This window comes from Lacerta agilis, chromosome 17 (genome assembly GCF_009819535.1).
Source record: "Lacerta agilis isolate rLacAgi1 chromosome 17, rLacAgi1.pri, whole genome shotgun sequence".
NCBI lineage: Eukaryota > Metazoa > Chordata > Lepidosauria > Squamata > Lacertidae > Lacerta > Lacerta agilis.
The window spans coordinates 4,081,836-4,093,850 of NC_046328.1; the positions used below are offsets into that span (position 1 = coordinate 4,081,836).

General features: G+C 45.8%; 1 protein-coding gene across 8 annotated transcripts in view; it reads right to left on the reverse strand.

The window, feature by feature from the left end:
- CAMKK2 (calcium/calmodulin dependent protein kinase kinase 2) overlaps positions 1-12,015 on the reverse strand; it is a 62,385-nt gene that overhangs the window by 33,501 nt on the left and 16,869 nt on the right. For all 8 annotated transcript variants that reach the window (XM_033174272.1, XM_033174273.1, XM_033174269.1 and 5 more), the window contains exons 2-7: positions 8,522-9,104; positions 2,835-2,882; positions 2,347-2,400; positions 1,820-1,871; positions 1,241-1,374; positions 894-930 (exon numbers count right to left, since the gene is read on the reverse strand). In XM_033174272.1, coding sequence (XP_033030163.1) covers positions 894-930; positions 1,241-1,374; positions 1,820-1,871; positions 2,347-2,400; positions 2,835-2,882; positions 8,522-9,055 — 859 coding nt within the window. In that variant the 5' untranslated portion in view covers positions 9,056-9,104. The remainder of the gene's footprint in view (positions 1-893; positions 931-1,240; positions 1,375-1,819; positions 1,872-2,346; positions 2,401-2,834; positions 2,883-8,521; positions 9,105-12,015) is intronic.

Here is a 12,015-nt window from a genome sequence, read left to right on the forward strand (position 1 = left end):
GCATAGGATTGTGGTTCTAAGCAGGCTTTTATTTTATTTCTCTTCTACCAAGAGGAACAGAGCGATCTACCCCTCCTCTACTATCTCTCTGTATTTCTGTATTTCTGTTTTTTTAAGATATGATATTTACTGTATTTGTTCAATCAACTGTGGGAAAAGTTTAAAAAAAAAAAAAACTAGTTCTGTCCACCACATGGGATACTGTTGTGAACACCTAAGATGCAGACCGCAAGAATCACATATCCACAACTAAATGACATCTAGGCCCTTGCACAATCTTCAATCATTCCAAACATCCTGAAGGCAGGAGGTGACTGATTTGAGATAAAGCTCAACTTGGCCTGCAGCGCTGGTTATTTTATTCGACTGGGCTATACGCCATATTCTGTTTGTCCAACCCTGGATTGTAACACCTGCCTGGGGTTCCCAGTGCTGTTGAGCTATTTCCATCTGAGCTGCCATAAAAGTAGGAAGGTTATTAGACCCTTAGAAAACACCTGCCTCTCTGCACCAAGGGGACAGAAAATACAGCAGATGTATCTCATCTGGGATGAGAAATCTGGAGGCAATGTCAGATACAACTTTAATTTTAATACTGGCCATGGAGAAAGGGGCTTCATTCCTCTCCACCTAGCACAGAAACAAAGTGGAAATGGAGAGCTCCGTCCTGCTTCCTCCGCCAGCTCTCTCATTGGGATTCCTGGTCGCCAATGGCAACCAGGTGAGTGGTTCAATACAAGGCTGCTCTAGACTTCACCATCTATCTCAGGTACATTTTTAGTGCTTTTGTGCCATTGAGGCTGCTTGCCTCTGCACTGTCCTGCACAGACTGGAAGTGAAGGAGCCTCTTTCGGAGGTGCATAGCAAAACGGATGGGAAGAGGAGTTGGTTACCCATGTACAGGTGGTCTTCACTGGGGTCATCTAGCACCTGTCAGAGAGAGAGAGAGAGAAAGAGAGAGAAAGAAAGAGAGAGAGAGAGAACAAGTGAGGTGTAGAGCATGCATCTAGATTCCCGTAACTAGCTTACTTTAAAAACAGCAATGCAGTATACCCTGGTAGATTAAGGTTCTTGATGTCCCATAATTTGGGGGGCGGGGGGAAGAGAGATATTCTTGCCCTGAATTCCTGCTTCAATCTGATTAATCAAAGTGGCTGGCACCTTCTACTGATGACTAACTTTGCCTCCTCCCTTACGCCCAGGAACCACACTGACATTTCTGATGCAATACCATTCTCACCTCCACTAACTTCACTACGTTTGGGTGGTCGAGTTTTTTCAAGATGGCGATTTCTTGGTAGACCTGCTCAATGGGTCCTTTGGGTTGGCAGAAGCCTTCCAGAGGGGGCTTGGCACCACGAGGAGGAGGACGGCCTGTGGAAGACAGTAAGGAAACGCATGGAGGGTTGGGGGGTGAGGAGGGCTGGCACATGTGGGGTGCTGTTAAAAGGCTGGGGGCTGGATGTTTTTATATAGTTGATTTCTAGCCCACTGATTCCCAGGGTGGGTTACGAAAGATAAAAACCCAGGGCACAAAACAGGACCAACAAATTCGTGTAAGCCAGAAGAACAGTTAAGGAAGTCAAAATAGAACAACATCTCCAGGTTTTCAACTGTCTCATCCCTGCCTGGAGATGCTGGAGATGGAACCTGGGAAGATCTGCCGCTGTGCTTCTAGCATAAATACTTGGGAGACGGACCCACCCTTCTCTCTCCCCACTTCATTCATTCACTGTGTAGCCCCGCCCCCCAATCCCAAAGCCTTAGGGAAAGGCCAACGCAAGCATTTGGCCAGCACATTCTTTTAGTCCTCACTTACGTGGAAATCCCGCCTGCCTCATCAGCTTCTTCTTGGAAAGCACTTTCATTGCCTGCAAGAGAAATCAACACAGGCACACACGCAATAAGATGACACAGGAAAGGGTCAGCGTGTCACCGTTAAAAAGCATTTTGTATTTTTAGACATGGTTTCAGTAAGTTGGCAACCTGAAAAAGCAGAAGCGCTAGGGCCAACTTGTCTATCTGGCAACTTGACAGACTAATATTTCTTAGAGACATTTATGTTTATGAAATATTCACATGCAATGCTTTTAAAACATGTACCAAACCTCTTTATTCTATTCTACCCTCTTAAAAGTTAAGTAAAGTTGCATTTTTAATCCAGCTGGATTGAAAACTTCGAGCTTTGAAGAGCAGAACATATAAACTTTGATGATAAGAAATGGGTCAGTAACAAGAGAGCGACAGGGGCTGAAGAGTTCCTTAAGGACTCCCCACTTCGATTGCCATCAACTGCCAACCTCACCCACCCCACCCCCCCCCCCCGGCTCAGAGACTGTTACTCACATAGTAGGTGTTGTCATTTTCATTGTATGCCAGCTTCACAACCCCGTAGGAGCCCTATGGAAATGCAAAACAACCAAATCAAAACATACACAAATTGCCTCCCTACATTGCCGGGGGTTGGACTAGATGACCCTTGGGACCCTTCCACCTCTACAGTTCTAAGATTCTGCAGGCAAGACAATCACACCAAGCAAAACACAAGGACTAAAGCTATTATAGCGAGGGTATTTTGCGTCATGTCATGCCACCCTCTTCCCAGGAGTGATTTTGTGACTGTCACCCACAGCACTCTCTCAAAAACTGAAATGTGCTCCCTGGTCCCAGAAGGTTGGTGGCCTCTGAACTAGAGGGCCGAATCTGGATGTTGCTTTACTAGCTGCCCTTTCATAACCTTCATTCTCACACAAATGTGTTGGGCTGGTACAAATTCCAGGTTCAGCCCAAATACTCACACAACAAATCTGCGGAGACAGAAACAACATAATCACCTTTCCAATTTCATCTTTCAACGTATATTGATTTAGCTGCACACAGTCCTAAAAGAAAAAGAGGAAGTCGGGAGCATAATGAGCCAAGCACATGCTGAAAATACAAAAGGATGGCATTTACTTTTGATCCATTTCTCTCTTGGGAATGGGAGAAGCCGATGGTTATTAGAAATGGAACCTGCAACAAAATGTTACAGTGTGAAGTGAAGCTGTTCAGGATTCCGTCGCCCTGTTCCCACTGCTCTGTTTTCCATTCTGTGCTAAGAACAGTCAGTTGGCATCCCGAGCCAAACTCCAGAGTCAATTTTAAAGTGTCTATCAAGCACTAAACAGTTTGGGACCGGGATATGTTGAGGGACCACAGTTGACATCACCACAATCTACAAAATGGGTCCTTCTGACAGTGCCACAACCGACAGAGGCTCATCTGGCAGGGGTCTGGTGGAGGGAAGGCCTTTTCTGGTGTGGTGCCTCCCGTGTGGAAATTTATTGCTGTTGAAATCAGGCAGGCACCAGGTACGGGGGCATCCATCATCTATTGAAGATGGATCTGTGTACCCAACCTTTCCTTAACTGTTCTCGCTCTTACTGTATACCTGAAGGAGCGTCTCCATCCCTGTCATTCATCCTGAACACTGAGGTCCTGCTCTGAGGGCCTTCTGGCAGTTCGAGAAGTGAAGCTACAGGGAACCAGGCAGGGGGACCTCTGGGCAGAAGCTTGGTGGAACACCCTCTCAGCAGATGTCAAGGAGATAAGTAACTATACAGCCTTTAGAAGACAACTGAATAGGAAAGTTTTAAAATGTTTAATGTTCTATTATGTTTTTATATACCGGTATGTTGGAAGCTGCCAATAGAATAGAATAGAATAGAATAGAATAGAATAGAATAGAATAGAATATACAGTGAAACCTCGGTTGTTGGGCGGCAAAATCCATTGAAAAAATGGAGACATGCACCTCAGGAGCCGTTCAACTTCTGAGCATAGCTGTCAACTTTTCCCTTTTCTTGCGAGGAATCCTATTCAGAATAAGGGAATTTTCCTTTAAAAAAGGTAAAAGTTGACAGCTATGCTTCTGAGGCACATTCAAAAACAGAAGCATTCACTTCCGGGTTGCCGGTGTTCGAAAGCCGAAACATTCGACTTCTGAAGCGTTCGAAAACTGAAGTTCCACTGTATATTATATATATATAATTCTCCCCCCCCATCCTGGGAATTGTAGTTTCCCTACCTTACCAGAGCTACATTTCCCAGAACCCTAAACAAATTATAGTTCCCAGGACTTTGGAGAAATCCACCTACTTTAAATGAGCGTTACACGTGCTTTAAACGCATGGGAAGTTTTCCACTGCTACTTACTTGTTTTTTTTAATTGAGTACTGTTGTGTTTTTATGATGTGAATGACTTTGGTATGCTTTAGGACCCCAGGATTCAGTAGGAAATTGCTGCAGAGGAGGAAAATATTTGCTAAGCCTCTAGCACAGCTGATTGCTTATTAATCTGCTTCGATTACCTCTTCTCATTCTGCATAAACACATGCCTGTGTCCTCATCTAGCTGTCTCACAGAAAGGCAGCGCCTCAGTATCCTCCTGAATGCTACCAGTACCAGCCAGTCCCTTGTCAGCCCACCTCCCCAGCCTTTTGTTTGTTTTTTTATAACAATTTATTAAATTTTGATAATACAACAAAAACAAAACACAACAAAACACTACAAAAATTACAAAAAAGACAAAAATACAAATGCAAAAAATGCAAAAAGAAACAAAACTAAAAATCTCAACAAAAACACAAACACTTATTTACTTATCCTTATAATATTGCCTAACATTATTAGGGGACCTCCTCACATCCTCTCTTTCTGCGTTCATTGCAAATCCTCTTTAGTAATTTCATAACATTGTATAATCATCATTCTCTTCTAATCTTATTCGTTATAAAAAGAAATACTATTGCCTAATTCTTATCTCCTATCTTAAACTAACTAATTACATAACTGTAACCTTATATGTCCTCTGATGTCATGCTCAGATAACAATCTTTTCATGCTGTTTCAAATAGTCTTTAAATTTCTTCCAATCCTCCTGTACCGCTTCTTCCCTCTGGTCTCGGAGTTTCCCAGTCAGTTCTGCGAGTTCCATATATTCGATCATCTTCATCTGCCAATCTTCCACTGTTGGTAATTCTTCAGTTTTCCAGTTTTTAGCTAATAGAATCCTAGCAGCTGTTGTGGCATACATAAAAAATGTTCTGTCCTTGTTGGGGATTTCATAGTTGGTCATGCCCAGCAGAAAGGCCTCTGGTTTTTTACTCACCTCCCCAGCCTTTGGCTCAGCAGCAGAAAGTTGGTGGAGAGCCTTGCCAAGACTTGGTGTAAGGTGGGGTAGCCCAACATGCTGCCCCCCCCCAGGGGTTTAGGACTCCAGCTCCCATCAGCCTCAGCTAGCATAGCCAATTCCCAGATCTCTCTGTGGCAAATCCCACAAAATGTTATCGCATTAAATCCACAGAGGCAGAGAAGAGGTAAAAATACACTCAGTGGCTTAAGCTGTACTATTTGGGTAATAAAACACCATTTGCCATTACTGTAGTTTATTGCCACTTGAAAATCTCCTTCGGTTCCTAGCAATAATATTTGAGTTTTATTACCAGAGAGTGGGTGAAGAGGTGGCAATCTCTCTGGCCGCAAAGGAACTCCCAAGGCTGACGAAAGACAGATAATGAGGAAACTGAGCCACACAATAGCGGAGGAGGAACGCTGAGGCGGTCGGAATTAAATAAGTTGTAAAAAGTCTTCCCTGCCAGCGTTATAAGCATCAACCCTCGAAACGAAAAGCCACCAGCTTTTATTATGTTTTAAGTTTATGGCCTGCCATTCACTCAAGGCAGATCTTGGGCACCAGGCAAAGAGGATGTATGGTATTCATACAAGGACTTCATCATCACCACCAGCCATCCCTCTGTTATTCATGGACACAATTCACCTCTGTTCAAAATGTGGAATAAACAAAGATGATGTGGGATAACCAGCCTCATATAACCACCATGCTTAAGCCTAATTAATGCATGAAGGGGTTAAGACCATAGAGTACGCTGTCCTGCCAGGCTTAGCTCACCTTGGGAGGGACTAGGTAATCAAGCTTATTGTCTCCCTGCCAGTCTACCTGAGCTCAGTGTGTGAAGAAGCTAACCTGCTTGCTCCAGCTTAGCCACATGGCTCTCACAAGCCACTATACCAATAATTTAATAACTTTCACCACTCTGTAACTAAGCCAATTTTTTTTTTTTGCCTGTGCTACTTTTTCTGAACTCTGTATGGAAAAGCACATCAATATGACTTTAGGAGAGTTTGTAAGTAAACCATCTTTAACTTAGCAAACGTGGTCTTTTTCCATGATAAGGGAAGAGGGAAGTTTTGGAATTTACAAGGGCATATTTTAAAGGTCATATTTTGCAATTTTTAATCTCTGCTGAGGTTCTCACACCAAAGAGTGCTTACCCCCAAACAAGGATCTTGGCATCCAGGAATTCTTCCTTTACTTATCATTTTTTTCCTTGAACCAACATGAAAGACTTGGGTCAGGCTCTCCCAAGATGGCCCCCCCTCCAGATGTTTTGGACTATAACTCCCATCAGCCCCAGCCAGCTGATGGAAGTTGTAGTGCAAAACACCTGGAGGGCAACAGTTTGGGAAAGGCTGGTGTCGATCCAGGCCCTCCTGACCCCTCCTCCTCCTTTCTTTCTTTCTTCCTTGCCTGCTCAACTAAACTTTCCATGTCCTGCATAAAACATGCAGAGATTCCATGCTGGGAGCTGAGCTGCATTAGCATAAGTGCCTCTTCTTTCTCTAATACATAACTGAGAAAGACTGGGCTGGAGGCATCAGTGCTGCCACCCACCTCTGCTTTTAATCAGCCGCTGTTCTCGCCATATATAGCTTTGCAAAGAGCATCCGATGTTCTTCCTCGTTTATCTTCTCCCCACCCACAGCCATCGCCAACCTCGCACATCCCTTCTGCAACAATAACAGCAGTGAACACAAAGCCCAGGGATAATTTATTTGCACGGTGGTTCAGGCAGGTGGGGCCGGTTCTCTGGATCACGGCAAGAAAGGGCGGAATTTGGGGCCTCAAGTCCACCAGGGCCCCCCACTGAAAAGTCCTCAGAAGCTGGAAAAAACCTTCAACTAATCTACAGCAACACATAAAGGTTTTGCCCTCCCTTTCACTTTAGACTGGTTTTATTAGACCACAACTCCCATAATCCCTGGATCACTAGCTATGCTGGCTGGCTGGGGATAATGGGAGTTGTAGTCCTAAACATCCGAGAGAGCACCAGGTTGGCGAAGGTTGTGCTAATATGATCCCACCCAGCAGCAGAGGAAGCCTCTCCAGCACCTGGGGTGGCGCACCCAGGGGTGGGGGGCGCGGCGCCCTTAAGGAGGGACAGGACAGGGTGTGCCGTGGGGCCTCAGCCGCCCTACAGCTGGAGAGGGAGGCAGTGGGTGGACAGAGTGGAACCTGCGGGCGTCCGAGAAGCGTGGCTCGGGCACGCCCAGCGGTAAGTGCCACCCACCATTTTGTCACTTCCCTCAGTTGGGGCACCTGGGGCGGACCGCACCTACCTCACTCCCCTTGCTATGCCCCTGATCCCACCCCATCCATTCAACTCTCATAAGAGTCACGAAAGAAAAACATCCTAGTATCTTTGCTCTTTACGGTATCCGGAATGACAGTGGCGAGGCACTGGAGATCTACCACTCCCCCTTCACGAGCAGTTTGGCTTCAAATGACATGGGATATATAGGACCCTCACAGCACCATGCCCACCATCACAGAGTGGTTTGGGGGGCTGCTGAAAAAGAACATTCTGATTGGGTGTGGTATCAATTCAGACTTAATTAAACAAGGGAGGAAGTGCCGCCCTCCAACACACCTATGTCAGTGTGGAGGGACTATCTTGGTACAGATTGAAAGCGTAAGAGGAAATATGTTTCTCCCTTTTTCCCATTTGTTTATGATGGACTTATGTTGATCTGTTTTGTGCTACAAGCCTGTGAGAACTCTGCAAGCTGCACTAATGTAACAATGCAAAGGAAGTTCTCGGTTAAATCCTGAAACCAGATGTTCTACATTTCCGAAATCATACCACAAAACATGCACTGAAGCTTTCCAGCCATTCCCAATAACACCTCACACATACCCTCCAACATTTTCCTGATGAAAATAAGCATGTCCTATTCCATAATAATAATAATAATAATAATAATAATAATAATAATAATTTCTCCACGCCCATCTGACAGGGTTTCCCCAGCCACTCTGGGCAGCTTGCAACATAATCAAACATTGAACATTAAAAAACTTCCCTATACAGAGCCGCCTTTGGTTGTCATCTAAAGCTTATATAGTTACTTATCTCCTTGGCTTGGGGGTTTCATAACTCCCAACATTTCTCCAATGAAAACAGCGACACCCTAAGGTAAAGCGGGACATTCCAGGATCAAATCAGAAACCAGGATGGCTTCTGTAAATCCGGGACGGTCCCTGCAAAACAGGGGCCCTTGGGGGGGTCTGCTCACACACACCCTGCAGCTACCACAGAATTCCCTGGAATACTTTGGTGTCATTTACAGAATCACACACCCACCGTCGAAACTGTCAGAGATACCTAATCACTTCTCTTACTTGCAATCCTGTGATAGAAACTCGGTGGGATTCTATCGTCGGCCTCCGGGGCAGACGAGGCGAGGAATGCGGAGACGTGACCGGGGAATAAGGAAGAGAAGGATAAATGTAGCGTCCATTAACGGCCTCGCCATTGCCGGGAGACTGGACGGACTGCGACCTTTCCTGGAGAGAGAGTTTGCGACTTGAAAGGTTCAGTTTGATTCGAGGTTCCCTTGTCTCTTGCAAGGGGCCCCCCAGAGCACCCCCAGGAAAAGCCTCCTCTTCCAATCCTCTTGGGTCTGGCGCCACCAGCTGCTCCTCGCAGGGCTCCATGGGCTCCTCATCCTCCTGCTCGTCCCGCCCGCCCTGCGAAGGCCTGGAAGCAGGGTCATACTCTGTCACCACCACGAAGGAATCCATCTCGCCCAAATGGGTCGACTTCAGGGCTTGCAAGCAATGCGGAAAGCCAGAAGCCTCCTGCTGCTTGCCAAGCTCATTGTGGGAAACAAGCCCCTCGGCGGTGGCAGGCCTGCTGGAGATGCATGTTGGCATGGTGCGCTGGCCAGCTTCATCCCAGTGGGGCGGCTACATCCATTGTGCGCTGGGTCAAAACAGAAGCAAAACCATTAGCAGGGCGGAAGAGGACTATGCTCCCACGTGACCAGGTGGATTTGCTGGGCAATGCCAGTCTTAGCAAAGAGCAAATGGGGAAGTTTTGGTCCCACAGCAGGAGTGGCAAACCCTCTATCTGGACTAATCCCAGGCAACACCTCCCTCCACCCTCGTCACACCCCTAACATGTTTTTGCCTGGCTGGAAAGTGTCTTTGGACTCATACCTGCCTGGTTGGAGGGTAGTTTCTCTGTGTAGAAACTAGCCTACTGTACAAATGTGACATATATGTTTGTTTCTGCACCCACTATGGATTGTGGCCCTGCTCACCCACAAGTTCCCAGAAGGTGTCTGTGGCCACCAGGCTGAATAAGACCCCCCATTCCTGTCCCATGGGGGTCAACCGAGAAAACCACAGCTTGGGATATTTCCTGAGATGAGGAGGCTGTGTTCTCCGGACATTTCTGGGTTACAACACTGACCGTGCTGTCCGAGGCAGAGGGGAACTGGAAGTCCCCAAAACAAACCTAGGGAGTCTATTCGCTGACCACTTGGGAAATTGAAAAAACAAAGCCAGATTGCTCAAGTTGCACAATGCATTTCTACACCACATGCGTAATGCTGAAAAATAACTTTGGAAGAGCAATCTTATACAGCCTATAAGGCTTATATGATGTATGAATGTAAACATTAATGTTAACAAACAATGCATGCCTTCACATCAATAAAGGACAAGGAATGCAGATAATTGCACACAAGAATTATATTCTGTCAGGACCAGGCGGGATGTTTTGCTGTCTGGCACAAAACAGAAAATGGAGCAGCCGTTCCACCTACACAGGTGAATGATGCGCTCCTTGGAGTCTGGATCTGTTGCCCCCCCCCCACTGCCTCTCTGAGTCTCATGGGCCAGCTGGCCCTGTGTTCTGCACTGTGCCAACCAGGCATTTCAAGCTATAAAGTCTCTTTCAGTGGCATACAAGGAAAGCGGGGCTTCTGTGAGTGAGCCTCAAAATGCAAAATCGTATTTGTTCTTTCATGCGCATTCCTTTGCACACACAAAAAAGGTGATCACTGCTTTTCTAAAGCGCAGCGATATCCAGGCCCCGACAGCAATTTGTCCTCAAACCATGCTTCCCTTTATAATACCACCCTGCTCCTCCTGGCTCCAGAGTTACTCCACCCACCTCTGCCTCTCCTGCTTTCTCGTCTGCATCATGACAGTACCTGCCAGCCTTGTCCCTTTCCTGAAAGCCCAGAACAACTGCTGAGAGGGATGGATGGAGCTGTCAGCGTCAGTTCCCTTGGCACTCTTAAATTCAGTTCTTCATACTTCTGCAGCAATTCGTATTCCTTTTTCTTTTCTGTTTAAATTCTCATGAAAATTCATCCACATTCTACAGTGAATTTCTCCTAATAAGCACATTTTGGTGTGCAATTTCTCCTAACAGAATGCATTTTTTCTATGTTGTTTACCCTAATATATGCATTTGTATGCAACTTTCCCCTGGTATATGCCGTTTGTAAACACTGGTTGGTTAAAGGACTGTACCGTATCACAAATTTCATACAAGTGTCATTTTCACAGAACGGCTGTGCTTCAGTTCTCGTACTATTTCACAAGAAAGTGTGAATCTGATAGATATGGCTTTAAATGCAAACCAAGTCAAAAAACCGCGCGCGCCCCCCATTCCTACTTACTTTTTTAAATTATTATTTTCCAAAGACTTCTGCCATTCCTGGAATATCCAAAACACCAACTTTTTCAGCTGTGATCCTGCCTCTTCAGGAGGCAGGATCACAGCTGAAAGTGGTGGAGCGTGGATGGAGCCCTGGAGAAAAGCAAATGGTTATAAGTGGGAGCCGGGTTGAATCCAGCAGATCAGCGGCAAAACCACCACCATATCTGGTGGGCTTGTCAGGATATGATTACACGCCGAGCTGCAAAAGCAGCAGCAAGGCCGACGTGACTATGTTTTTATCTTGTGAGAAAGCCACCAGTCCTATCTGCTTTCTCACACATGTGATGTTATTGTACTTTACTTTCGTTTCTGGCTCGAGAGATGCTAGACACACAGATGCACAGCTCTGACTTACTGAGCTGGAAACAGAGACATACTTTGCATCTTATATATAATAAAGTAATTTAGCCTTAATGGCCTGTGTGTGTTGTTCTTCACGCTGGGGAACAATCGCATATGAATGTGCCCCTGGACTCGAGTAGCCAGGAGGGCACGCTGGCTTTGTCCCTACCTGGGGGTCAGTCTCACAACCTGCCCCCGTGGGACGTTTGCTAACAGGGCTGTGGTAGAAGCAGGATTCTACACAGCTCAAAACTAGTCACTTGGCAGAACAGCTTAACAACTCAAAATCGACAAATTCAGGGTAACTGGCAGTCTTAATTGCCAGTTTACAAGTGCAATCTATAGATTCTGTGCTAGGGACCTGAACAATATTTCTGAAGCAAGAAAATTAAATTCTCCAAGGTACATAATGCAAGCATTTGCTTATTCAGCATGAATTACTTCATTCCTGCTAATCATAGGGAGATTCACCATACAACTTCAGAGCGACTTTCAGCCAATGTCATTTATTTCTATTCTGTATAACAAGCTGAAACAGAGGACGGCAACTATGATTTGTTAGGGGTCTGGAAACTAAGCCTTATGAGGAACGGTTGAGGGAGTTGGGTATGTTTAGCATGGAAAAGAGAGGACTGAGAGGAGATAGGATAGCCATCTTCAGATATCTCAAGGGCTGTCAGACGGAGCAAGCTTGTTTTCTCCTGCTCTGGAGGGTAGGACTCGAACCCATGGCTTCAAGTTACAAGAGAGGAGATTCCAACTAAACTTCAGGAAGAACTCTTGCTGTCAGAAAGAGCTGTTTGACAATGGAAGGGAC